This window comes from Sturnira hondurensis, unplaced genomic scaffold (assembly GCF_014824575.4).
Source record: "Sturnira hondurensis isolate 20B ecotype Veracruz unplaced genomic scaffold, ASM1482457v3 Scaffold0000167, whole genome shotgun sequence".
NCBI classification, from domain to species: Eukaryota; Metazoa; Chordata; class Mammalia; order Chiroptera; family Phyllostomidae; genus Sturnira; species Sturnira hondurensis.
The window spans coordinates 2,720,157-2,745,523 of NW_028072798.1; the positions used below are offsets into that span (position 1 = coordinate 2,720,157).

The following is a 25,367-nucleotide window of genomic DNA, read 5'->3' on the forward strand; positions in this document are numbered from 1 at the left end:
GGTGGGAGGAGGAGAAGGGGGGAGAAGGCACAGAAAATAGCATAGATGGTAGGTAGAAAATAGATAGGGGGGAGGGTGAGAATAGCGGGGGAAATATAGAATCTAAAGAAGTTGAGACACGTAGTTATAAACTAAGGGGGGGAGAATGGTGGGGGAGGGAGTGTGCAAGGTGGAGGGGATTGAAAGGGGGGAATAGAACAACTGTAATGGTATAATCAATAAAATATATTTAAAAAAAGAAAAAGAAAAACACATTTCAAAGCTGCTAAATGTGTGGCAATTTGGTACAGCAGCAACAGGAAATTTGTGCAGGATTGCTCTAGAAATCGGGAACACACTACGCCCGTGCCTTTGGTCTAGAACAATTATTACTGCTTTCATGGGGGAGCCTAGACATACTATCTTTGGTGGCTGCAGGGGGGACAAAAGAGACGGTGGAGCTCAGCCTGTGAAGTGAGAACTGGGACGGGTGGGGAACAGCGTGTTGCGTAGACAGCAGTTGAGGAAGTGTGACTCAAGTTCAAATGCAGGCTAACTTCCTCTGATCAGTGTACCCAAAAGAAAGGCAGTGGATTGTGTTATTGCAACATTATCTTTGTTGATTTTTCATAGAAATATCTTATGTATTTTAAGTAATTGATGTGCCACAGGTTGTACCTTTTATAATCTGAAAATCAAAACCTGTAAACAAGATGTCAGTGCCAAGTACTGATGAGGGGTATGTAATATGCAAGTCAAATTTTGTCAACCAACAATTTTGAAAAATATAGATATCTCTGCAGTAACAAACCCGTAAGCTGAGGATTTTTGGAGGAGACCACATCAGTTACTGTTGAAAAAGATTTCCCAACAGAATTAGAGCTTGTATTTAAAAACAAAAACATCAGTAGTCTAGAATCTATTTTTGTGACTGCCACCAGAGGGCGATACAACCTTTGCAGAAGATAAACACCCAGCCGTTTCACATTTCTTGGAGAATCTTCTTTTGTCCTTTTGAAACATTGCAGGGGGAAAAAATGAACACCAGTAGCATATTTTAATTTTTTCCCATGTCTTTTTACTTATATATGTCACCTGGTTTTTATTTTTATCTAACAAGTCAACCTCGAAAACATAAAGCAGGAGAAATGAGCCATGACATTTTTTTCAGTTCAGTCCAAGAGAGTAGTGACAGAGAATGAAAGCACAATGACATTGAAGGTGTCACTTCCCCATTAACATCTTGCCCCCAAAGACCATGCAGTGCTGAAGGTCACATCGCCATCATGCAAGGACATTCACATACACGGCGGCTATAATCTTGGTTTTCGTTACAAGATGCTACGTGTCTCCACGGGGCATGCTTCCCCTTTGGGTTCAAGGCAAAGAAATGACAAAACAGAGCAGCTAAGTCTCCTCACAGCTAGAGAAATGTAAGTTCTCTTTTTCAAACATACAAGCCATGTTGAACGTTTTCTCTGTGGCCTGGGGCGATACGGGGAAGAGTAAAGATGGGCCAGGAAACCGCTTCCTGTTTCCTCACACAGCGAAACGTGTCGCTGTTTGACATCTTGTCCACCGAGGTGGATGGATGCCGCACAGCGAGGGGTGGCACTGTCCCGCTCCCTGGGCCGTTTTAAATGGGTTGTTCAAATCTGGTGTCTGGGGCTTCTCTTTTCAACTCCAAGTTCCAAAAGCCTGAGCATGGTGGTCACCTCATGTTTCTAAGACCCAGTTTCTCTTGGGAGATAAGGACACAAAACAAGTGGACAGGAAATACGTGGGGAAAGCCCATCCAAATATCATATTGCATTAGACGCATCCTAAATCTTCATTTGGATAGGGCAGATTTTCAGTAAATAGCAACTTTTAGATAGACCTCCTGTGTGCTTAAATGACTCCCTGAATCTTCTGTGTAGAGGTATCAAAATATTGCCTATAAATATCACTTCTCTTTAAAAGCCTTAAAAGTGTGTTTTCATTTTGTGTTTCAGCTCTATGATGTTATTTGTGATTTAAAGGCTCTCCGAGGAAATTGCCATCATAATTACATGAGAAGAAGCAGAGAGAGGGGACTAGTGGTCCCTGGTCACTAAGCTCAGTCTCTGGCATCTACCGGTGCTCTTCAAAAGGAAAACAAAATAAACACACTCCGTATCTCTTCCCCCCAAGGATCTCACAGCACCTAATGAGCAGGAGAATTTTAGAAGGAAGGGGAAAAAAAACCCAAATGATTAGGTTGAACCCCAATTCACAGTCGGCGGGTCATGGCAGGAAGGACAGTAACCTGTGAGGAGGAGCCGTGTTCAAGAAAAAGAGGCCCCTCGGGGTCCAAATGGATGGCTTTGCAAAAGCCGCCGCAGCCGAGGCCCCGTTCAGCACCGTGGCACGCACAGTCCCAGTCAAACCACTCCGTCCCAACAGCAACTGCGCAAGGTAATGGGAGAGGGAGGGGACCAGTTCAAGTCCTGGCTGTACTCTCTTTTGCAACACCTCATTTTTTCGTTTGTTTCCTTCCTCCATCAAAAGGAGTGGTCAAAATCCACAATCACCCCGCAAAGACCACCGGGGTACTGGAGGGGGATCCTGAAACACTGCTCGCAAACTGTGAAATCACACGTGAACAAAAGACATTGGTTCCACAAGGAACTCGGACTCCAAACATAAGTTCTTTTGTAGGACTTCTGGAGTCTTTGCAGAAGTGTGCTTTAGGACTCTTCTTAGGCCTCTGATGCTTTCCTGGGATTGTAACAGAACTAAGACTTGCTAAAAGCAAGGAATGGGACACAAGTGTGGGACCATCTAACTCCGCATGTGCTATGGGGCACCAGCAAGTGAGGGTATCACACGAGGCGCCGATTCTAACAACAGCGAGCAGTGGTCCTCCCCACAACCCCCGAAGGAGTCTCATCCGGATCCTGATCTACAGGAAGCACCACAGGTTTGGACCCGGTTATGCTCAGATTTCTCCACTTCCTGCTTACACAGCCATGGTTCTGGGCCGCTCAGTAGCCCTCAGACCCTTTGTCTGCAACAGTGGGCAGAACAGTCTCCCCTTAGGGCGATTTTGGTCTCGGAGAGCAGGGTGCAAAACAGCGCGGTTCAGTTTAACTTTCTTCTGGGGCGATTCTGCAAAGTAGCCCCTTTAACTAACAAAGCAAACACTTCTAGACTAACTTGATTGTCAAAAATAGCCGAAAGGCTAGATTGAGTACCCTCACGGACCTCCTCCGACTTGAGCGGCTCGGAAGGAATTGACACCAGAAGGTCAGCTAAGTGTGTATTAAGGAAAAGCCAAGGCAGAGCACTTAAGTCCTAGCCCTAGCCTATTCCAAGCCCTAGTCAAAAACTCCGGGAAGCCTTCAATTTAGGAAAACTCTTGAAATGGGCAGGCTGGTGTTAGACACCAGAGAACAAAAGGTGGAAGACCCGTATGTCACACGCCGTTATGATACTGTCCATTCCTTTCAGTCTATCTCCTTCCCTCGACACTCAACAGTGTGGATCCTATACCGTCGCCCACCCACGGAATAGCTGCTAGGCGATCATTCCTAGAGCAGAGATGAAAACACTGGCCTCTCCAACCAGAGTCTGAGGACTTGGACAGTTTCTCATCTCTGGTGTCAACAGGGACTCGCCGCCGCTCAGGCGCCCTCCGCTGTGTGGTCTGGGTCTCGCCCAGCCCAGCACATTCCACTTGGTGTGGGAGCTTTGAAGTGTCTGCCCGGCAAGACTGACTGACACGCCACCCACTCGCACAAGCTTCTGGCTCTACAAGTTGCTTCCTGTTGTGTTTTATGCTTTTTTTCTTTCTTAACACAAAGGTTTTTTTTTTTCGCCAGGTTGAAGACTTCTTAGTAAAGGTTGGGGAAATATGCAACAACTATTTCCACTTGTCTTGCAGATAAAATACATCCATTTGAATGTCAAGCCACACTCTTTATACAGAGAAATGTGTTATGTTGACAAGTTGCTAGGGGCAGGCCCAAAGTGGGCTTTTGGTGGGTTGTGGTTATTTTTGTGGTAAAAAATATTCATGATGATTAGTGAGGGAGGACTTTCATATTGTTTCTCTAATAAAATTAGTTCTTTTTAACAACAGACCCCTAAATTTCAATTAGTCTGTAGATAAAAGGCTACATTAGATGTGTTTCATTTGGTTTAGGGTTTGTGGGCATACGTGACATAAAACTTGAAGTTCATTTCCTAAAAGGGGTAACTTAAGCTGAAAGTCCATTTCTGGTTCAGGAAGTGACTTAAAACAGAGAAGTTTAAGCACTCTGCAGGCAGGGTGAGAGGGAGGAGGGGAGAGAGAGAGAGATCAGAAAGTCAAAGACTATTACGGCCTGCTCCACACTTATCCCGCCAGATTTCCTGAGCATTCTGCATACACTCCAGGACACAGCAACTCCAGTGAATTAGTCCTCAGAGGTCGTCCTCTTTTTCTCAAGCACAATGTGTATCCTTTGAGAATATATGCTCAGCAAAAGATAGAATAGTATATCATCTTTTAACACACTGGTAATTAGATCTTCTATAAATATACTTAAATAACAAACAGCTATTCACAGGACACAAAGTGACATAAACATACAAAAATAAAACAATCATGTTTTAAATTGTTTGTTGTTTGTCTTGGGTGATTTGGGGGGGGGGAGTAAAGATATTTAAACAATTCAGTTAGTAGAATCGTCTCCTCGAGATTTAACCTGGGGAACCAGATATAAATTTGCACTACGCACAGGCACCACAGCCAAGGGCAAAAGCAGCGAACGTTCCCTGCTGGGCCTGTCCTTGTCTTCCACGGTGGTTCAGAAAAGCTGGGAGCGAGTGGGGGCCTCCAAGGGTTTTCTTTAGCTATGGAAAGGAAACAGAATCAGATCCCACCCTCCCCCCCAGCTGGGTGAACTGTGACACCACCAAGCTGTCCTTTGAGCAAGGGGGGTAAACCTAGAACACACGTCTTTTTCTTGAGTTCTCCCATACCCCACTCATGGAAAAGATCCACTTTCTGAACCGTGGGCGGGGGATTTCCACAATATTTGTCCTGTTCCAGCTACTGCTATAGAAAGCGTCCCTTCATTCAACAAAACGATTTGGAGAACTCAGCTACCCAACCAGGTAGAGTATGTGCTTCTCCTTTTGGAGAACCAAACATTTCTATGAATAACTATCCCTGGTAAAACGTGATCTTTTGTCCAATAATTCTCTTCAGAGCAAAGAACAGAAGACAGAGTTCCCAAATCCCAACGAGAGCCCAGCATAACTATGAGCTCTCTGCAGGAACACAGGACTGCTCAGTTGGACTCCATCACTTCCATCTCCATGGAAACACCACACCCGGAAAGAGTCCTGCTGCTATTGGCCCTCCCTCAAACTGCATCTTTACAGGGAGCTGATGCTTGAGGAACTAGTCTTGGCTTTCCATTTAAGGAACAATGGAGCTCTGGCAACATCTCGAAGAGTTGCTTGGGGGAAGAAGGGGAGAGAATTCTGGCTTGTTCTCAAATAGAATTTTCAACAGAGGCCGAGGAAGGCGGTTTCCCAAGTCCCTGGGGGTTGCCTTCAGGGGCAGATGCGGGGTCCTGCTGCTGCTGATAGATGTCCTGAATCAGCAGGGTATTCATGACCTTCCACTCCCTGTATTTTCTGGCTGTCAGCTTCGGATCGTCCAGCAGCTGGTTAATCATGGCCAGGTCATGTTCTTTACACTGTCCAAGTAGAAAAAAAAGGGAGGGGGTAGTGTCATGAGTATGTTAGTTTCAGTAAGACCTCCTCAGCCCTTTCACAAATAAATGCACATACACATCAAAATCCTCAAAGGGGTTTTTTCACCCATAACATTCAAATCCCTACAACGATCCTAGGAGTTATGCCAGGCCATCCATTCACAGATGCTGGCCAACAAGAAGTTAAGTATCCTACCCAAGGAAGAACTAGACATATAGCCAAGAGTCTCCTACGTTACTCTTCCCCGATCAATCCATTTTTCCACACCAGGGTGACGTTTCTTAGCTGAGAGTCATTCCTCCCGAAACTCCTAACTGGATGATCATGTCACTGACCATCCGGACTTCAGCAAGGGAAATGGAACATAGTGCCTTCCCTAACATACCAGACAACACAAAATATATCTTTCTGGTTTTTTATCACCTTAAATTATATTTAATTTATCTAGTTAACATAGGCAGAATAAATATATAGGCCATCTCTTTATTCAAGGAAAAGATTACAACCTTCCAGGAGAGCAGTATGTATTGCACTGATGGGAACAGAGCAGAGAATCTACTCACATTATTTCACCCCACCCCCTCTGTAACCAAGGACACGCATTTCTGAAGTGCCAGGCCCAGGTTAGGGGAGTTTTCTGTAGTCAAGGAATGAGTTAAAAATAAGACACAACAGCCTCCACGTTCAAAACTTCGTTTTGTCCTGACAATGATATCCCAAAGCTACTCCCCTTTCCTTCACCCCTACAACCACCACCGTCCTAATTTCAGATATAAAGCCCAATGTCCCGCGCTTGTTCTGCTGCTACGGCTAAGTGAGTGCCTGCCTCCCGTCTCCACTTCCCACCCACCCTCACGGGGTGGTGCAAGAACCCACCTAGAAGGCCGAGGTTCTTTAATGGGTCCCTTTCCTGCCCAAATCCTGTGGGCTTGTGCTCCACTTGGTGCTCACCATGTTAGGCTTAGATATTCACGGATCTGTTGTGCCACCTATTCTAACGCTTCGTGAGGAAGGAGACAATAAACGTACTATATTCGTCTCTGTGGTCTTTATACCTAACACTATTGTTACTGTACAGCGGTCCAAGGGGGGCAATATTTGGCCCACCCAGGGATGTCCAAAACTGTTACAAAACAGATACACTGGGGCTGGACTCCAGAGGATGGTATACTAACTAATACGGTCCGGACTCCCTACTGGGCCCGATGTCTGTCGCCAATTGGAAAGACATCTCTCAATGACAGAGATTTGTGAAAAGGAAAGAAAATGTTTATTTAATGCTATACAGGCCTAACATCTTCATTAAAATATCAAAATCCTTTAGGATATCTACCTACGTACACAGTGCTCCCTTCTCCCTCTGTCCTAACTCCGGGTACCGTAAATCAGGAAAAGGGCACACATCCGTTTTTCCAGGCCACTGGCACCATCAGCTGTGTCGCTGTCCAGGCAGGATCTCCAATTAATCCAAAGTCATGTGGCACCTTCTCACGGTCCACTGGCAGGAGTTCTTTGTACCCATTTTTCCAGGCAAAGTCTCTCCTGCTTCCCAGGCCATGTGGCCAAAGGGAGCAACCCAAAGCTGTGTGGGCCTCTTCTACCAAAGCTGCAGGGGTCCACACTCCACCAAAAGCTTGTGGCTTTCTCCTTTACCTAGCTGCAAGGGTCCGCACTCTGGCAAAGACACGTGGCTCCCCCTGCCACCGGGGCATGAGGGGGGTCCTCACTCTGCTAAAACCGCGTGCTCCCTCCCCCACAATGGCTGCCGTGTCTGGGTTTAAATCCTCCAGCCAGTCCTCCTTTGCAGCCCCATTTCTGACTCCTCCCACAATTGGTTACACCCACCAGGACTCCCATATCCTCCCAGCTGTACTGGGCTGCCATAGTGAGTCTGGGCAAGTGTGGCCCCGTGGCGTGGAGCCAGGCAACGCCAGGCTCTCACACAGGTGCTGTAACCAGGGGGTGTTACCTCCTGATCACATCCTGGGTGTAAGTCACTCCCTTCTCCCTAGCTCAAAGCACGGCCACAGCTATTTAACATATCTATGAAACCCGTTAAAGGTTACAGATATGTTAAATGACCATTCCAGAGGTTAGCTGTGAAACTATTACTACGCAAACCAGCTCTCAATGGCCCTGCTTCATTTGTCCCTTCCCCCAACTGACATGGGGGGGGGGCTTAAGGAGTGAGGACATCCTACACATCTTTCTAATATTTCCTGGGCACCTTGAGTTCTGGACCCCATTCCAAATCTCTTTTTGGGGGCCCCCCTTTTGGCTGCACCCTGTTACACATCTACATCTGTCTCTCTATGCAGACACGTCCACATAGTTTTAGAGATTCTAGAATTGTTAGCATTTATTTTATCCAAATGAAGTATCTGGTGATAGATGGTTACAAATATCAGTGGCACACAAATCTATTGTTTGTGCTCTATAATTAGCTTTCACTTACATCTTGTTTGGGGCGCTTTATTACATTTTTCTGGTTTTCTTCTTTTTCTGTTTCTAAATTGGTCAGAATAATACAGATTTCAAGGGGAAGGTACAACACATACAGTAGTCTGAGTGATGAGATTTATCATCTTAAATCAAGAGAAAAAATATGGTGATAGATGAAAATCAAAAAAATATATCTAGGTTTAAGGAAGAAGGAGACAAATTGTTCTGTAGCGAAGCGTTCAAAGGATAGTAAGCAGAGTCTCGGGGACCCAGAAGCAGAGGAAAGCAGGTGAAGTAGGGGGCAACTGGGAAGGACTGCTGGTAGGAAGCTGAGTGGGGCCAGAGCAGTGAGTTTTCTTTCTCCTCTGAGTTCTCAACACCATGCTTAAAAAAAAACCCAGCATTTTCCAAAAAGAAAAAAGATGAGCTTTCATCCTCTATCACCACAGAGCTATTCATATGAAGTTATTTCAGGATTTTCACTTTTGCTCTTATGACATCTGTTCAGAGAAAGATCCTAATATTTTATTGAAAAACTAAGATCTTTGCAGATGAACAAAACTTGGGAAATTAATTTTTCTAAAGGCAAAAATAAACTAACCCCCTCTAAATCTGATTAGAGGTTTTAGGAAAGGGTCCTTCACCTTTGGACTAACACCACACACGGTTTAGAGCTCCAAACAATTCAAATGTCTTACCATTTGGCTCAAGTCTGTGTTAGTTCATTTACAGATAAAATAAAAACCATACACAGGAATTCAGAGGGAGAAAATTAATGAAACAGCAAGACCTCTGAGCTCCCTTCTAGACCTAGCACCCTAGACTCAGCAGCATTGGGCCTGGCTCTTTCTGCGGAGCAAGAGGCTCACACGATTCCGCAAACCACTTTTACGACCTTGTCCTTGCTTTCTGGCAGGCAGACTGGGCGTGGCAGGGCTTCCCAAAAATACTGTGAAAGATGCCGTATTTCATATTTTCACTCCAAATATGCAGTAGATGGCTCTATTCAAGGCATAAGCACTAAGGACTGGAATTGTGTTCTACCAGAGTAGCTGGGAGAGAGGGGAGTTTGTCCCCCTGGACATTAGGCCAGGGGAACCCTGAGGGAAACTTTCCAGCAGACCCATTAATTGGTCCTGTATTCTGTTCATTATAAAATCAAGGCAGACTTAGCCAAAAGTTAGTGAATGTTGAGCTATCAGAGATTCCTAAAGATCTACATTAATCATGATAATTTGCTTGACTTCCTAGAAGAACTTCCATAAAGAGCATTTGTTCCAACGCAATCCTGGTGCAGGGAACTTTCCTTGCTTACGGAATGTGCATATCACTAATACAAATGCTGTGGTTAAAACAGGCTCCTCGTGTCTGCATGAAGTTTTGTTGTCTCTGCTTGTCCACACTCCAGCTTAAAAGTGTTTTCTTTTTTTTTAATAAGCATTGACGCGGCAATGTTACATATACAGAGAAAAGCACACGTATCTTAAGGCTTGTGCTTGAGGAATTTTCACAGAATGGGCCCCTCGCTGCACCCACCACCAAGGTCAAAAAAGAACCCTCACCCAGCATCTCAGAGGCCCTACTAGTGGCCCCTCCCACCCTACCCCGCCTCCTCCAAGGCAACCACCATCTTGACTGCTTTGAATTTTAGAGACAGTTAAAATTAAAGATAGTAAAACTAAAATAATTCTTATAGCCTCCTCACATGCGTACCAAATTGTCTTTCTCCAGTGAAGAGTCTGCTGTGGGGTTTTTTTCCCACCAAGGTCAAGTCCCGCATAATCATGCCTTCCTCCCTCCTGATGAGGTTCATGGCACCATGTAACATGGATGATGGCTCATCGGCCCCTGCATTACCCTCTCGGGAGGCCTAAGGGGCCCAAGGAAAGGCTCCCTTTCTGGGCATGCGCAGGGAGAGCGCCCTTCGGCTGATCCTGGCAGCCCCGTGACCATCCCCGTGGTCCCCGCTCCCTGGGGTGCGTGCCCTGGTGCAGTTCCCCTCTGTGAGTCCAGACTGACCTCATGCCTGGCTCCTAATGAACAGAGTCCTGTCAACAGAGCACACGTTATGAGACATTTGCACGACTGAGAGTGGGACGTGACCCCCCTTGCACACTCGCTCTCACTGTCTTACTTGCCCTCAGGGAAGCCAGTTTCCGTTTGGGGAGCTGCCTACTGAAAGGTCCCCCAGAGCAAGGAAGCACATGGCTTCCCACCAACAGACAATGAACAACTGAGACCCTCAGTCCAGCAACCGGAGAGGAAGTGGATTCGGCCAACAACCCCAGTGAGAGAGGCTGGAAGTCCTGCACCCCAGGGAGGAGTGAGTGCAGCCCCAGCCAACGCCTGGATCACAGGCCCGTGAGGCAGAGGCACCTCGCCAGGCCACGCCCAGATTCCTGACCCACAGGCTCTATGAAACAACGTGCTTATTGTTTGTGGCTTCTAAGGGTTGAGGTATTTTGTTACCTAGTCATCGGTAACTAATGCGCAGGGATAAAAGCAAAGGCCGAACAGATCAATCGGTTGTCCACAGTGCATGGAGAGCAAGAGGTCACAAAGAACCACATGGGGCCTGTAATGCTTCAAACTCTTTGTACAAACCTGACCTCCCAGGGGCCAGGCCAGGACATGGTGCTGGGATGGTCTAGAATCCCAAGACTGCTGTTCTGTGAAAGGTGGGAACACAGTCTTGCTTCTTCTGGAAATGGCCTGACCGGTTGGTCCATCTTCTCCTTATCTTCTGTTTCCTATTTCTCCCACTGTGGACTAATACATCTGATCCACTGACACACACCTACCCAGACCAGTTTCTCCTCCATCCTCGTCTTGATATTCGCCATTTCTTACTCATTGGTCAGTTGTCAGCAGGGTCCCTAAGGGCCTCCGATAGGCTGCCACTTCCCTGCTCTGGAGAGTCAGAGCTCCCAAGTCTGTATCAACTACGGTACTTATAACATTGCATCAACTGTTTCCTCTCTGTCCCACTGTCCAGTGGGGTCCCTTCAATGGTCCCAGTGCCCTAGAACAGTGCCTGGTACACAGTAAGATTTGGGAAATATTTGTTCAATGAAAAATGTATTCATTTATATCACCTATCACAAACAACCACATTTGTCAATGCTGTACATACTATGAAATAAAATATATTTATTCATCTTTGAAATGAACTCTAGTGATGTTTGCCCTCTATAAATGTTAAGGAATTTCTCCTCTGCCTTTGGGTTTTATTTCTATGATTAAAATACCCCTTTTGCTTTTATTTTTCAGCCTCATTTTTGCAGACTTGTAGAATGCTTATGTCTTCTATTGACTAACGGGGGCATCTGACTCCGAGTCACTCAGCCATCTCTCTGTAGACTTGTCCTTTGATTACCGAAATTTCTTCCTGGAAAGAGACTCAAATTCTTGATGTAAAAGGACACGCACAAACCAGAATTAAATCACAGGATCTATCACAGCTTTTCAGAATCTATAAATCCTTTGCTAATTCGGGACCATTTGGCAAAGTATCCTGGCCTCCTCCTGTTCATGCTGTAATCTAAATGTGAAAGCGGGATGCTTTTGTTATGAAGAACCATTTTAGTTACAGGAGACCCTGAAAATAGCTTCAGTACATCCTGTGCGCGGTCCCTCATCCCCATTATTGAAACACCTGCTGGTCCGTGTGTCCTTCTGCCTGGCTCTCACAGCACCTCTTGGCTGCAGAGCCTGCAGCCGAGAGTCACGAAGTCTTTGCTGTATTTGAAACCTAGAAAATGTCTTCTGGATTTAGCACAGGACAACGGCACTTTGATGAGTCAGGTGAAATCGCGAGATCTTATTAATATTACTGTTTATTCTCCCAAGGTGACTGTCTTAATCTCGCCTCACATTCCCTGTGCTGGGTAAAAGGTACACGAAACAAATGGCACGTGGCTCTGGCCCGCGAGGAGCTTCCCGTCTGAAATTTTACACCAGAGTGAATGTAAAAGTCAACACCTGTGTAGAAAAGTGGGTTGACTGGAGACACCCTGGGAACACTGCTGCGCTTTGAGAGCACCAAGGGTCATCTCACCCCACAGAGACACCCTTGGCTTTTCTACCTCCCCCTCCGCCCACTCAAGCACACAGTGGCTGGCAGGAGTCCCCGCAGAGCCCACCATCCTTCACCCCATGTGCACGGAGTTCATCCGCAGTCTGAGACCGTTTACCTTTAATGTGCTATTCAAGGTTCGGATTTTGTGGAGTTTCTCATTTATGGATGGATTTTTGCACCGCTTCACAAAGGACTTCCTCAGCTCCTTTCTGGTGGAAGGTCGTCGGTCCCCAAGAGGAGACAGGCTGGCTTGCTCTAACGATTTGTAGAGCTTTTCCATTTCGTCATCTTCAGGTGCTTTTGTTTCTTCTATTGAAATGAAAAGAAATAACAAGGAACTGAGTTAAAGTCAAGGTGAGAACATCAGACACTCTGGGTCCTAAAATGAGGTCCTGCTGACACCATGATCTCAGAAGTTTGAAACAATGAATTTTTGTTGTACAGGCCACTCAGTTGATGGTACCCTGTTATGAAAGTCATGTTCCCTTTGAAGGCACTAGGGAAAGACCCGTTCCAGGCCTCTCTCTGTGCGCCTGTCGGGTCCTTGGCTTGTGCCAGCATGACTCCAGTGTTCACGGCTGTTTTCCCGGGGTGCATGTCCCTGAGTCTAAGTGTCTCCCTTTTATCAGGATACCGGTCATTCTGGATTAGGGCTCACCCTCCTGACCCTACCTTACCTAATCACATCTGCAACTACTCGATGTCTAATAAGGTAACGTTTTGAGATCCTGGGGGTTAGGACCTCAACATAGGAATCTGGAGGTATACAACTGAACCTGTAATAGGCCACCATCTAACCAGCCAAAATTCACATCCTTTTATTCATACCATCCCAACATCTCCCAAGTCTTAACCCATTCCAAGATCAATGTTAAGTCTGAAATCTAATCCAAATAGCACCTAATTCTAGTATCGGTGAGACCCAAAGAATAATATTTATCCTGTTACAAAATTCCTCTCTGTCTGTAAACCTATGAAACCAAAAGAGTTACGTGCGTCTTAAACACAGTGATGGACAGGCAAACCCTAGCCAACTAATGCACACCCTAGGGCTTGAGAACCACGGCCCCAGATTACTTTTTAATGTCCTTCCTAGAACTGCCCTCTGAGAGAAGGAACCTGCCTACAGTCTGTGGCTTTGGGCAGATAATGATCATTCTTTGTGCTTCCTCCTCGCACATTCCTAACCAGAGTCTCCCAGCCTCAGCCCAAATGCTTCTGGTGAAGTAACACTGCCTGTGACCCAGGGGGACCTCTGCACGTGCAAGGCTAACCAGATGGCAATTCCATCACACTGGCCAGTCAGGGATTTAGGAATAAGCACGGGTTTCAGGTCAGGTCAGGTGGGGCCAGGGACCTCAGTTCTGAACTTTGGTTTGGGAATATCAGAAAATCCATCTCCTCTTTCCCCTACACTGACTGGTATGATGATGTAAGCTAGAAGATTCCAGGAATCATCCCAAGAATCATGAGAATGGAGCCACCTATAGGACACAGCGGAGACATGCGTCTTTGTGGCACTGTCGGATCGCCCTCAGCTCCTGGGAGCTAACATACCGCCTTTGTTAAGACAACTATGGATGTGGTGCGGGTCAGACACAACAGCAAGAACCTCGAGCCACACAGAAAGTTACCCAAAGAAAATCTTTGTATATTGGTGTTGCTTTCATTGCTTACTAAGAACTTCAGATCTGTAATCCTTCATTCCCTGGAAAGAAATCTTGGGTTAGATACACAATGATGTTTCTTGTCCACCACATACTCCTTAGTGTCTGTGCATTTTACTCTTGTCCTAACAAGATCGACAGAGGACCATATACAAAGGATGGCATTTGGAGGTACTAGTAAGAGGCCTCTCTAAAAGGGAGGGGAAAGCATACAATAGGAGTCTGGGACCGTCAAAATCAAGCAAATTTCACTCGCTTCATGGTTTATTCTTGTAAGATTAGAGATCTTTGCGCAACAATTAGTTTTCCATCATCTACCACCAGAAAGCTATGACAAGTGTTCCCGATATTCTTTCAATAAATAGAAACAAAGGCGCTGGACTAACTCCACAACTGACTTAGAGTATTGGTCAGTAAACCTCGTTGTTCTTCACCAAACCAGTACCCAACAGAGTGGAAATATTCAAAACTACGTCTAAACACAATGAGACTTTGTGGCTCAGGCAGTTATCAACGCTGAGTTTTTGTCAAGCACATGCAAAAATGCTCAACACCATTAGTTACCAGAAAAGGCAAACCAAAACCACAGTCAGATACTACTTCACACCCACGAGGATGTCTAAAATCAAAAGGACAGACAATAATAAGTGTGGGAGAGGATGTGGAAATACGGGCACCTTTATGCATTGCCGATGGGAATGTAAAATGAAGTCACCACTTTTATACAACAGTTTGGCACGTAGGAGCAATTCCGTTCCTTAGATATATAGGAAGAGAATTAAAAATACGGCGACACAGAACTTGCACACGAATGCTCATAGAAACACTATGTATACAGACAAGGGGTTGGAACAGCCTAAATAGTCATCAGCTGGTGAGCGGATCAACCAAATGTGGCCTATACACACCAGAATATTACTCAGTAATTAAAAGAAACGAAGTACTGAACATAGGACAGCGTGAAAGAAGCTTGAAAACATTCCACTGAGTGAAGGAAGGCAGGGACAAAGACCATGCACTGTATGAGCCCATTGACATCAAACGTCCAGAACAGGCAAACCCACAGAGACAAAAAGCAGATCAGTGGTTGCCTGGGGGGAAATGGGGAACAACAACTGAAGTACACAGGTTTCTTTCTGTGGTCCTGAAAATTCCCCAGCTACATTGTGGTGATAATCATACAACTCTGTGTATTTTCTATGTGAGACACGTCTCAATAAAGCTGTAAAGAAAGTAGCCTTCCACGAGATTATCGTGACAACTGCCAATGCCCACACAGAAACACTGAGCATGGTTATGGTCTGCAGTTAAGCTGGGAACATTAGAAACTTGTAAGAAATTTAAGTAACTTAAGTTATTTAAGTTGAATCTTAGAGAAGACAGTAGGATTATAGACTTTGGAAGTTTTCATTCTTTAATTGGTTTTAGAGAGGGAGAAGATGGGGGGACATTGATTTGTTGCTTCACTTATTTACTCATTCATTGGTTGATTCTAGTATGTGCCCTGACCAGAGGTCGAACCCGCAACCCTGGTGTATCAGGACAACACTCTAACCAACTGTACCACCCCGCCAGGGCTGGACTCTGGAAGTTTTCAGACACACAAGGATACAGCAACTTTATATACAGGGTGGGGAAAATAGGCCATAATTAACAATTATAGGCAATAATTAACAATAATAGGCAATAATTAACAATTAACAATATAAGAATAAACTGTTTCATGTACTCACAAATGTAAACCTACGTTTGCTCAACCCTGCATTTTTTTTTTACAGCTAGGCAGGTGGAACTTTACTTTGAATAAAGACTAAATGCATAGCTTTCAACACCACAGTATTTTTAAAGTAAGTAATACATACTTCATAAACTTCAGAAGCAAATCAAACAAGCATGTAACAAAGAAGATAAATAGAATGGTTAGTTCCTTTTTTAAATATATTACCTTAATTTATTTAATTTTTAAAAAATATTTTAATTTAATTATTGTTCAAGTAGTTTTCTGTCTTTTACTCCCATAGAATGTTTTTTTTCCAAGTTTCTCTCTGTTCACCAAACTGTACAGTTGTGCTACTAAAACACATGACAGATAATTACTCTCGACTAACACACTGGTTTGCAATTATACTAGAATAAAATTATTATATTAAGGTTATGTATCTAATTCAACAGATATTAGATTGGTAAAGATTAAAATAACTGTAGAATCTCAGAGTAATGTGGCATAAAGCACATTTCATATATAAAAATAAACAGGACTGCCTTTTGGGTAATTTAATTTTTGTTTACTATACTTATATGGGTATATATTATCTTTATGTTAAAAATATCAGAGGTATCTCTCTTCTACACACAACTACCATTTCACCCAGCTTAAATTTTGGGACATTAACAACGAGAATATAGGTGTGTGTAACTTTAAAATTAACACAAAGGTAAAGTGGACCTATTAAGATTACTGGAAGTTAATACAGAATTCATCCAAAATATGAACAAGTAATATTTGAAAACAGAACACTCTCTATTTGGATTCACTTAGAAACTGGAGATAATAGTGAGATAAGGTTAAAGCTGTCAGAGAAATAAAAACAAACAAAAGGCAAATCTTGATTGAGCTCTTCTTATCTCTCAGCCATTGTCTCTCCTTGGAGGAAACCTTAAACTCAAAGACTGTGTGTAACTTCTACTAACCTGACTCCAGAACTGCCCACAGACATTAAGGACAGTAAAATAATAAACGGTGATGTGAGTAATCAATAAAAATATTTTATGGGCTCTTTTGTGTCATAATCTGAGAGAGGAACAATGTATTGATAGACACGCAAAGGACATACCTGTGATCTAACCACGTCCACTCCTAGCCAAGGACTTCACGGTGTTTTTACTGCAGCTAATGACCGATGCTTAGCTTTTCGCAGGCCATAAAACAAGCACTCAGTAATAATGGAAGTAGGTGACAAATGGAATCACATAGCAGGGGAAAGGACCCAGAGGGTGGACGCACACAAGGAAACACAGCCTGCACCCCAGCCCAGAGCAGAGGAGGCTCTTCTCACAGTCACTGTGCAGAAGACCTGTCCACCCATAGGCCTCCCCTGTCCCTGTGCGGTGCTTCTCCAGAAAGTGACATTGTACAAAGCTCCTTTTGACATTTTTATGTAAATATTTGTTTAAAGTATAATTACATATTAGAAAGCACTAGATTACTTCTATTTTACCAGATTGTAAAGGTAAAAAAGCCAAGAAAAAGATTGGCAGATGAGGCCATTGATCACTCTCCCACTGGAAACAGAAGCCAAGTTCATTATTTCCACTTGCCTTGTCTTCTGATACAAAATAAATGAATTCTGTCAGACAGCCAAGTGTTTCCAATGCAATTGTTATCCTCCCTCTCAAGAGTATATTTTCGTCTTCTCCCATAAAATAGCAGCATTGTCATTCCCTTCTCCGCACAAAGCACTTCATAGTCCACCTCATCCAGCCCCGCGAGTGCTTTGCCAAAAAAAGGTGAAAACTATTTTTTATTTTATGGATGAGAACAGAAGGAGATGCTTAAAAAATAGCAAGTAATCTTTCCCCAGTGTAAATCGGCGATAGAATTAAGGAAAGTTCAATCCCACATTGTGTCGTTCTATGTGCTTTCGGGCCAGTCTTCTGAAACTCTCACAGGCAAAAGTCACCCAGAGAGCTGTTAAAATGCAGATTGGGACGTCGCCAGCCTGGGATGGTGCTGAGAGTCTAAGTCGTTAACGAGCTCCTAGGAAATGCCAGAACTGCCAGTCCACGGACCACACTCTGAGTAGCGAGCCCTGACCGTCATCAGTTTGTCATGACGCAGCAGCCTCAACTCAGTGGCAGGGAAAGGGACTGGAGCCACATGAGAAAGATGAGTCTTGTCCAGAAACCAGCACCTGTTTCCTCGGAGCCACATCCTCATTTAAAAATACATATATTCACAGCTTCGTTCAAAGAGGCATGTCCCAAACCCCCGCGCTAAAGCACCACTATTCCTTATGTTGAGCTGGCACAATTTGGAGGCAAATGTTGGTGACACCTTACATCTGTTGGACAAGCTCAGAACATCTCAAGAGGTCAGACTAGCAAACTTTCTACAAATTTAGGTGAGTAACCTAACAAGTCAGAGTCAGGAAAGACGTGGTGTTTTTTAAACAAGATCTTTCTTGGTGATATTGGCAAACGAGCCAAAACAAACTTTCTAACTAATGGCTGGAAGTTCGCTCCTTTCCAATTTATGCCAAATGAATGTGCCCCTCCTTCCTCTCCCTCCTACGTATCTCAGCCTATTGTCTGCACCTGCTGGGGCAGGCCTGCTCCCGGAGGCCCAGAATTCAGCTGTCAAAAACACCGGCTGCAGATTCCCTCTTTAAATGCTGCATTCTCAACTTGGCCTCCCCCACTATTTTATTTTTAGTGTTTCCTTGTGCTTTCTAGAATGCAGTTCTTATTTTTTTCTTTAGAACATAAATCCTGGCTTCAGGAGACAAGGGGAATTCATATACCATATTTCATCTTGGACTTTGAAAGGAAACCATTTAGAGATGAGAACAGTACAAATGATGCTCTGAAGAAAGAGAATGTTAGTTCCCAAACAGGAAGTACTTGGAAAGACTTAGGTAAAAAGAGCGGTCTGTTTCATGTGTGGTGTTTTGTTTGGGGGGAAAAAGACCATCGAAGGCACTGGTCACAAAGAGAAGAAATACCTGGAGCCATCAGGACATTCTGTGTAGCTTTTAAGACTGTAAAATGTTATTTAATTCAACATGTGATGCCAATAGATCAAAAGCAATTACAGGTCTTCTCTAATTAGTGATTCTGACAGCTCGGAAATGTAATAAAAGATTAGATCATAATGATGAACAAATTTAAATTATATAACTAAGATAAATCTGGGTAACTCATTTTGACAGTCAGGAGCCTAGGGACCAAGAACATTAATAGCATAGCGTGGTTTTGAGGGAGAGGCTGCTTGCTTGTGCTGCTGTTGATATTGGTGGAGACAGTTATCATAGTTGTCAGGTGTGAAGTGTTGACTGTGTGTCAAACACTGTGACAACTATTCCATCAATACTATCTCATTACCTTTGTACCAACCCTATGAGGAAAGTACTGTTAACCCTGACATAGAGGACAGAATGCCCACACACAGAAAGATGAAAAACCTTGACCATGATCACAAAGGGACAAACCTACATTCTGAGCCAAAGCTTATCATCTAAAACACTAAGCTACACCATAAATATTGTTTGATATACATTCTTTTGAATAAAGTTCAATGGTGATTATTTCAAATCAGATAATAGGTAGTCACTGAGGTGGTAGCTGGCGGGACTAGACAGGCAAAGTTCAGATGCCTGCTTCCACTTTTCTGTCTTCCATGGGAAAAATCCCCATCTGGAGCCCTCCTACTGAGGTATTATCCTCAAACTCTGGTCTCAGAGGGCCACAGGGCACTACATCCTAGAACAGAAAGTTCACAGTCTGGCCAGCAACCTAGAACACAGGCCAGATAATCCGATTTTCTACTCACACATTTGAACTGGACACCTAGAGATAATGAACCTGTTTAAATTGGGAACAGGAAGTGAGAGAGTCAAGGTCATTGTCAATTGTGTCCCTGGATACAACAATAGTATAAGTGCTTAGAAACAGAGAAGTTGGAAGGAAGTTGGGAATGAGGTAATTTTTTTAAATGACAGGTAAAAGAAATTCTCTAAGAGAGAAAATAGATTGAAAGAAAGCCAGAGAGAGTCCTCCTCAAGAACAAAGCTAGTATTTTTAACTTGTGCTCTTTAAGTCTGAGAGTAGTTTCACTATAATTTTCCTCATTTTTCTATATTTGTTCTACCAACTCTGCTGAGTCATACACCTATTTTCTTTTGAACACTTGATGTTTCTACTGAGTAAGGCAACTCAAAGCTCTACTGCTATTATTGATAAGAAAAACCCATTCTAGTGGACTGTCTTTAATGTTGTTTTTGTTTTGTTTTGCTTTATTACTATTGTCTCTTGTGGCAATAATTTTTGGAAAGGGTCTAAGGTCAAGTCCATTTCCCAAGCATCTGATATACAGCTTAAATTCTCAAAACAAATATTCCATTTATTTTTAAAATGTATTCTTTCCATCGTATGAGCGCCCAGGATTTGGTGAAATAGGTAATGCAGACATAACATTTCTACATTTGCCCACATCCTAAGAAAACAAACAAACAAAAAAAAAACACTGGCATATATACCAAAAGGTATGTGGTCAGGTTTTCTTTTTCTTTTTGAAATATATTTATGAGGTAAAATTCAATGGGAAATAAATGGGGGGGAGTTGGAAAATTACCTAAAGTCACGGACACAAATTGGAGGCACTATAGAGAAACATGTCAGTGTTGGCCCCATAATGTGCTGGAGCCATTCCCCATGTGGCTCCGTGATGGAGACAAGTGAGAACAACAGACAGAAATGGAAGACTCAGAAAGAAGGGAGTTGACAAGAGTGGTGATGCAAGAAACTACCATATTTCAATTTCACAAAGCAGAAAATGAAGGTTTGGAATGTATAAATGCTCTCACCTTTTTAAGGTGTACCTCTCTTTCTCGTTTTCTATTATTATAGTCTAGTGTGATCTATAATTACTTGCATAACATCCTTATTTTTGCCTTAGAGAAAATCCTTCATGCACACTGGGTTCCCACTTAACCTCACCAGTAAGTTCTTGCAACTGCAGTGAAACAATGTACGCTGAACCTATTTTACTACAGACTGATTGGTTTAAACAAGGGTTAAGTTCCTATGGCATCTCATCAATATTATAATGAAATAACATTGAGTGAAACGACATTATTCAAGAGCATGCTGTACATATTTAGAGTTATGTATTTAAATATGGCCATTAAATTCCTACTAGGAAACATTTTCCCAAGAAAACAATGACAATCTATAGAGTTACTGGCAAACATATGACTCATCCTTGATTCCTTTCTTTTCTATATACATGTCACTTATTCATTTATTCAACTCATCTGTCAAATATTCTATGAATGTCTACTGTATGCTTAGGCCTATTTGAGAGCCTAGGGATGGACTAAAACAGACAAGAATCATCTATAAATCTTAAGTTCTTACATTTTTTCCTTATATGTCCCAAATATTTGTATTTTTCTTCTCCTCACACCCATTGCTACAAACTTAATCTAACCACCATTATTTCAACATTGGCCTATTTCACCAGCTACATAACTGATCTACATTATCTTCCTAATATCCATTTTTCATATAATGAAGTGGTCTTTTAAAAACATAAATTATACAATAACACTCCTTAGCTTCAATTTCCCCAAAAGCATACCACTGCACTTGGAATAAAATCCAAACACCTTGCAGGACCCAACTATTGCCACCTAAGCCAGCTGCTGTTGAGATCTCCAACCTCTTTCTATGCCTCCCTTGCCCACTCTGCTTCAGCATCTACAATTACTCACGTGTTTGTGGTGATGCTAATGTAAAGACACCTCCGGGGATGCCACTTGTATAAAAGTATGGAACATACAATTACAGTAGGAGGCTGTGCCCTCTAGGCTGGTGTGAGCACATCCGATGATACAGGCCCATGATAAAACTGCCTAATGGCACATTTCTCAAAACAAATCACAGCTGATAAGTGGTGCATGGTGGACGCTTCTGTTTCTATCATTAAGTGACGTGCACTGCTTCATTGGTAGTTCTAAAACAACATGCAACAGAATGATTGTTTTATGGAGAAAATTGTTCTGGTTACATTTTATGGCTTGGCTCACATGACATCTAACCCAGCCCATAGACACTGATTATTTATGTAAAATTATTCTTAATTGGTTGGTTAAAATCTCAAGCTCTGTAGTCAAACATAACTGCAACCTGGATACAACTTTCACACATGCCAGGTGCATGACCACTTTCAGCAATTTACTGAACCACTTAAAGCCCCAGTTTCTTCGTCCATAAAATAGAAGTGGCAGTAAGTCCCTATTTCTAGCTCGTTGCTGTGAAGAAACAGTAAAAGCTTTCCCTTTGAGATCAGGCATACCACAAAAATGCCCGTAGTCACCATTTCAATCAGCATTGGATAGCAGGGCCAACTCCAGGCAAAAAATAAAATAATAGACACAGTGATTGGACAGGAAAAAGTAAAACTGTCATTGTTCACAAAGATATGATTGTGATTATAAGATAAATTATTAGAATTAAAATGAAAACTTAGCACATGTACCAGATTTCTTAAATAATGCATCTTAAAAATCAACTGCCTATATTTACACCAGTAATAGTTTTAAATAAAGACTTCTACAAAAAAATATATAAATTATAAAACTTTACTATGAGTGTAAAAAAGATAAACAAATACATAATGGTAAAGAGATCTTTTTTTATAAACGGGAAGATTTTCCCCATATTAAATTTAGAAACATACAGCAATTCATGCCAAAATCCCACAATGTAATACAACTTGACTAGGTGATTCTAAAATGTATATGGGAGTTAAATGGCCAAGAATATCCCAAACACTCTTTTAAAAGAACAAGACTGGCCCTGTCAGTTGTTAAAACTTGTTTTCTAAAAGAATGGTATTAGTCAGGGTAGAAAAACTCTAGACATACGGACAGACAGAAATCTAAGAAGCAAATAGCACTGGACTTACAACAAAGATGGATTGGACCTCATGTGGACACTTGAGAAAAAGATGGATTTTAGATAAATGGTACTAGAAAAATGACACATGCATATGGAATAGGATGATATTGTATCCAATTATGGCACATGCAAAAATCATTCCAAGTGGATTAAAGTTTATAAAATTATGGCAGATTATCTTCATGATATCAGTGTAGGAGAAATCTACTTAATGAAGACCAAAAAAAAAGCATTAACCATAAAAAAAGGATTGATGTACCGAACCACATTAACATTGACTTCTATTCATTAAAAGACACCATTACAAATAAAAAAAGAAATCAAAACAGAGAAGATACTGGCAATGCATACAACTGACAGTGGAAGTGCACCCAATATTAATTCTAGAATCTACAAAATCCATTTGAAAAAATAATCTAAGATGTGTGGGTAAAAGAGTGAAAATAAACATAAAAATATGCTAATTCATAATCAAGATTACCAGTTTTGAAAAAAATCTATGTCTATTACTTGTTAGGATGTAAAATGTTGAGAGCTGTCACCCATGCGGGCAGAGGGAACTTAGGGCAACCAATCCAGAACAAAATTGTTGTCATCGAGTGAAGAGGAAGACAGGCACGAATCACAGTGAGTAATCCCATTCCTAGGTATATAACTTGGGAGCAGTGCAGGCATGTGTAGACCAGGATATGTACATAAGAATTCCCATTTAGACAATGAAAAGACAAGCCACAGACTGGAAGAAAATATTTGTAATCACATACCTGATAAAGGTCTTGTATTCAAAACATATGAAGAACTCAATGAGAAAGCAAAAGCCCAAATAAAAATGTGGGTAGAAGATTTCAACAGATACCTCACCAAAAAAAGACACACAGAGAGCAAATATACATAGGAAGAAATGCTCAACATTATATGGCACTAGGGAATTCCAAATTAAAACATTACCATGACCCACCTACTACCATGGCAAAAATCCGAAACACTGATAACAATAAATGCTGGTAAGGATGTGAAGCAACAGACATTCTCATTCATTGCTGAGGGGAATGCAAAATGGTACAGACAATTTGGCATGTCTCACAAAACTCAACATAGTCTTACCATACAATCCAGCAACTGTACTCCTAGATTATCTACCCAAATGAGTTGAAATTTTTATATCCACACTCGAATCTGTATACACATGTTTATAGCAGCCTTATTTGTAGTTTCAAAAACGTAGAAGCAAGCAACCAAGATGTCCTTCCGTAAATGAATGGATAACAAATTGTGGTACATAAAAAGCCACAAGCTATTAACCCACAAAATGAATGAAGGAAACTGCAATGCATATTGTTAAGGGAAAGAAGGCAATCTGAAAATCATACCTACTACATGATTCCAACTGTATTACATTCTGGAAAAGGTGAAACTAAAGAGTAAGAAGGTCAGTGGTTGTCAGGAGCTTGGGAAAAAGGGTGGAAGAGATGACAAGATTTTTAGGACAGTGACACTATTCGGCAGTGGTGGATAGATGACATTATGTGCTTATCAACACCCATAGAACTGTACAAGATAGAGTGAGCCCTAATGAAAACTATGGACTTCATTTCATATAAATATGTCCATATCAGTTGTCCATTGCATCAGGTAAACCACGCTAATGCAAGGTATTAATAATAGAGGCAACTGTATATAGAAGAAGAAAGATTAAATAAATGGAGATTCTCTGTACTTTCTGCTCAATTTTTATATAAATCTAAAACTGATCTAAAAAGTTGTCTATTAATTAAAGAAAGAAAAGAAAAAGAATGTCACATAAGCATTTCCTATAAGAGCCCAAAGATGGAAACACATAAGGTTCCTCAAGAGTAGACCAATATCTTGTGATCTATTACTACTGAGTGCTCTAAAGCAATGGAAACAAATTAATTCCATTTAAACAAGGAGGCATGTCCCAGAGCAGAGAAAGTGGGTGGTGGTGGGTCTTAACCCACCAGCTGAGACCAACGCCACCGAGGTCAACAATTAGAGATTCGAGCTTTTCCCAACAGTCGGCATTTATCCCCATTCTCAAATCACAGTCCAAAACAATAGAATCACTAGGAAATTTTCTAGGGACTAAAATAAGTAAGAGAGATACAAAGACCAAGATCAGCCTTCACCTTAATAGGCATGCTTGCAGGAGCCTTTTCTTTCCCTGTCTCTACAGCCACCCCAGCTATTACAGAAGCTGCCTGATTTCCTTACTCCTAAGAGCATAGGTTTCCTTTTTCCCCTTCTACTCCGTGTTTGGAAGCTGACATATGTGATCACCCTGCTTAGAAACGGTCATCCATTATCTACTGAAATAAACTAACAACTAGCCCCGTGGTCAATGTTATCCGGACTTCTTCTCCACCTCTCTTTCTCACGTCTTCCGCCTCCACTGAGATCACACCTTGGATCTTTCGTATTTTGCGTCCCTGGTCGCTTTTACATCCCTCCAGTAGTTTGTATCTCTCATGGCACTCTTTTGCTCTGCTTTCTTTGGTTGTGTTTTATTCCTCCCACTCTCCTTATCAAATGTTAAAGTGTTTTTTTTTAAACCACAAATTGTATCTTGCTCATCTTTGTATTCCTCTTAGCACAAAGTACTTGCATTAGATATGAGGTATTCCAAAAACATAATGCCAAATTGAATGGGGTTCAGTGTTCAACTTTTTGTTCTTCTTACCTTCCTGCTGCCTAGAGAAACATGCCACAAAATCCCTTGCAGCAATATCGGAAGTAGTTGTCTAAAATAACGTATCGTCTGTACTCTTCACACT

At 42.4% G+C, this 25,367-nt stretch overlaps 1 protein-coding gene across 3 annotated transcripts in view; it reads right to left on the reverse strand.

The window, feature by feature from the left end:
• Nucleotides 1-3,813: 3,813 nt before the first annotated feature.
• IPCEF1 (interaction protein for cytohesin exchange factors 1) overlaps nt 3,814-25,367 on the reverse strand; it is a 79,109-nt gene continuing 57,555 nt past the window's right edge. For all 3 annotated transcript variants that reach the window (XM_037052657.1, XM_037052740.1, XM_037052824.1), the window contains 2 exons: nt 12,345-12,538; nt 3,814-5,690 (listed from right to left, as the gene is read on the reverse strand). In XM_037052657.1, the coding sequence (XP_036908552.1) occupies nt 5,484-5,690; nt 12,345-12,538 (401 nt within the window). In that variant the 3' untranslated portion in view covers nt 3,814-5,483. The remainder of the gene's footprint in view (nt 5,691-12,344; nt 12,539-25,367) is intronic.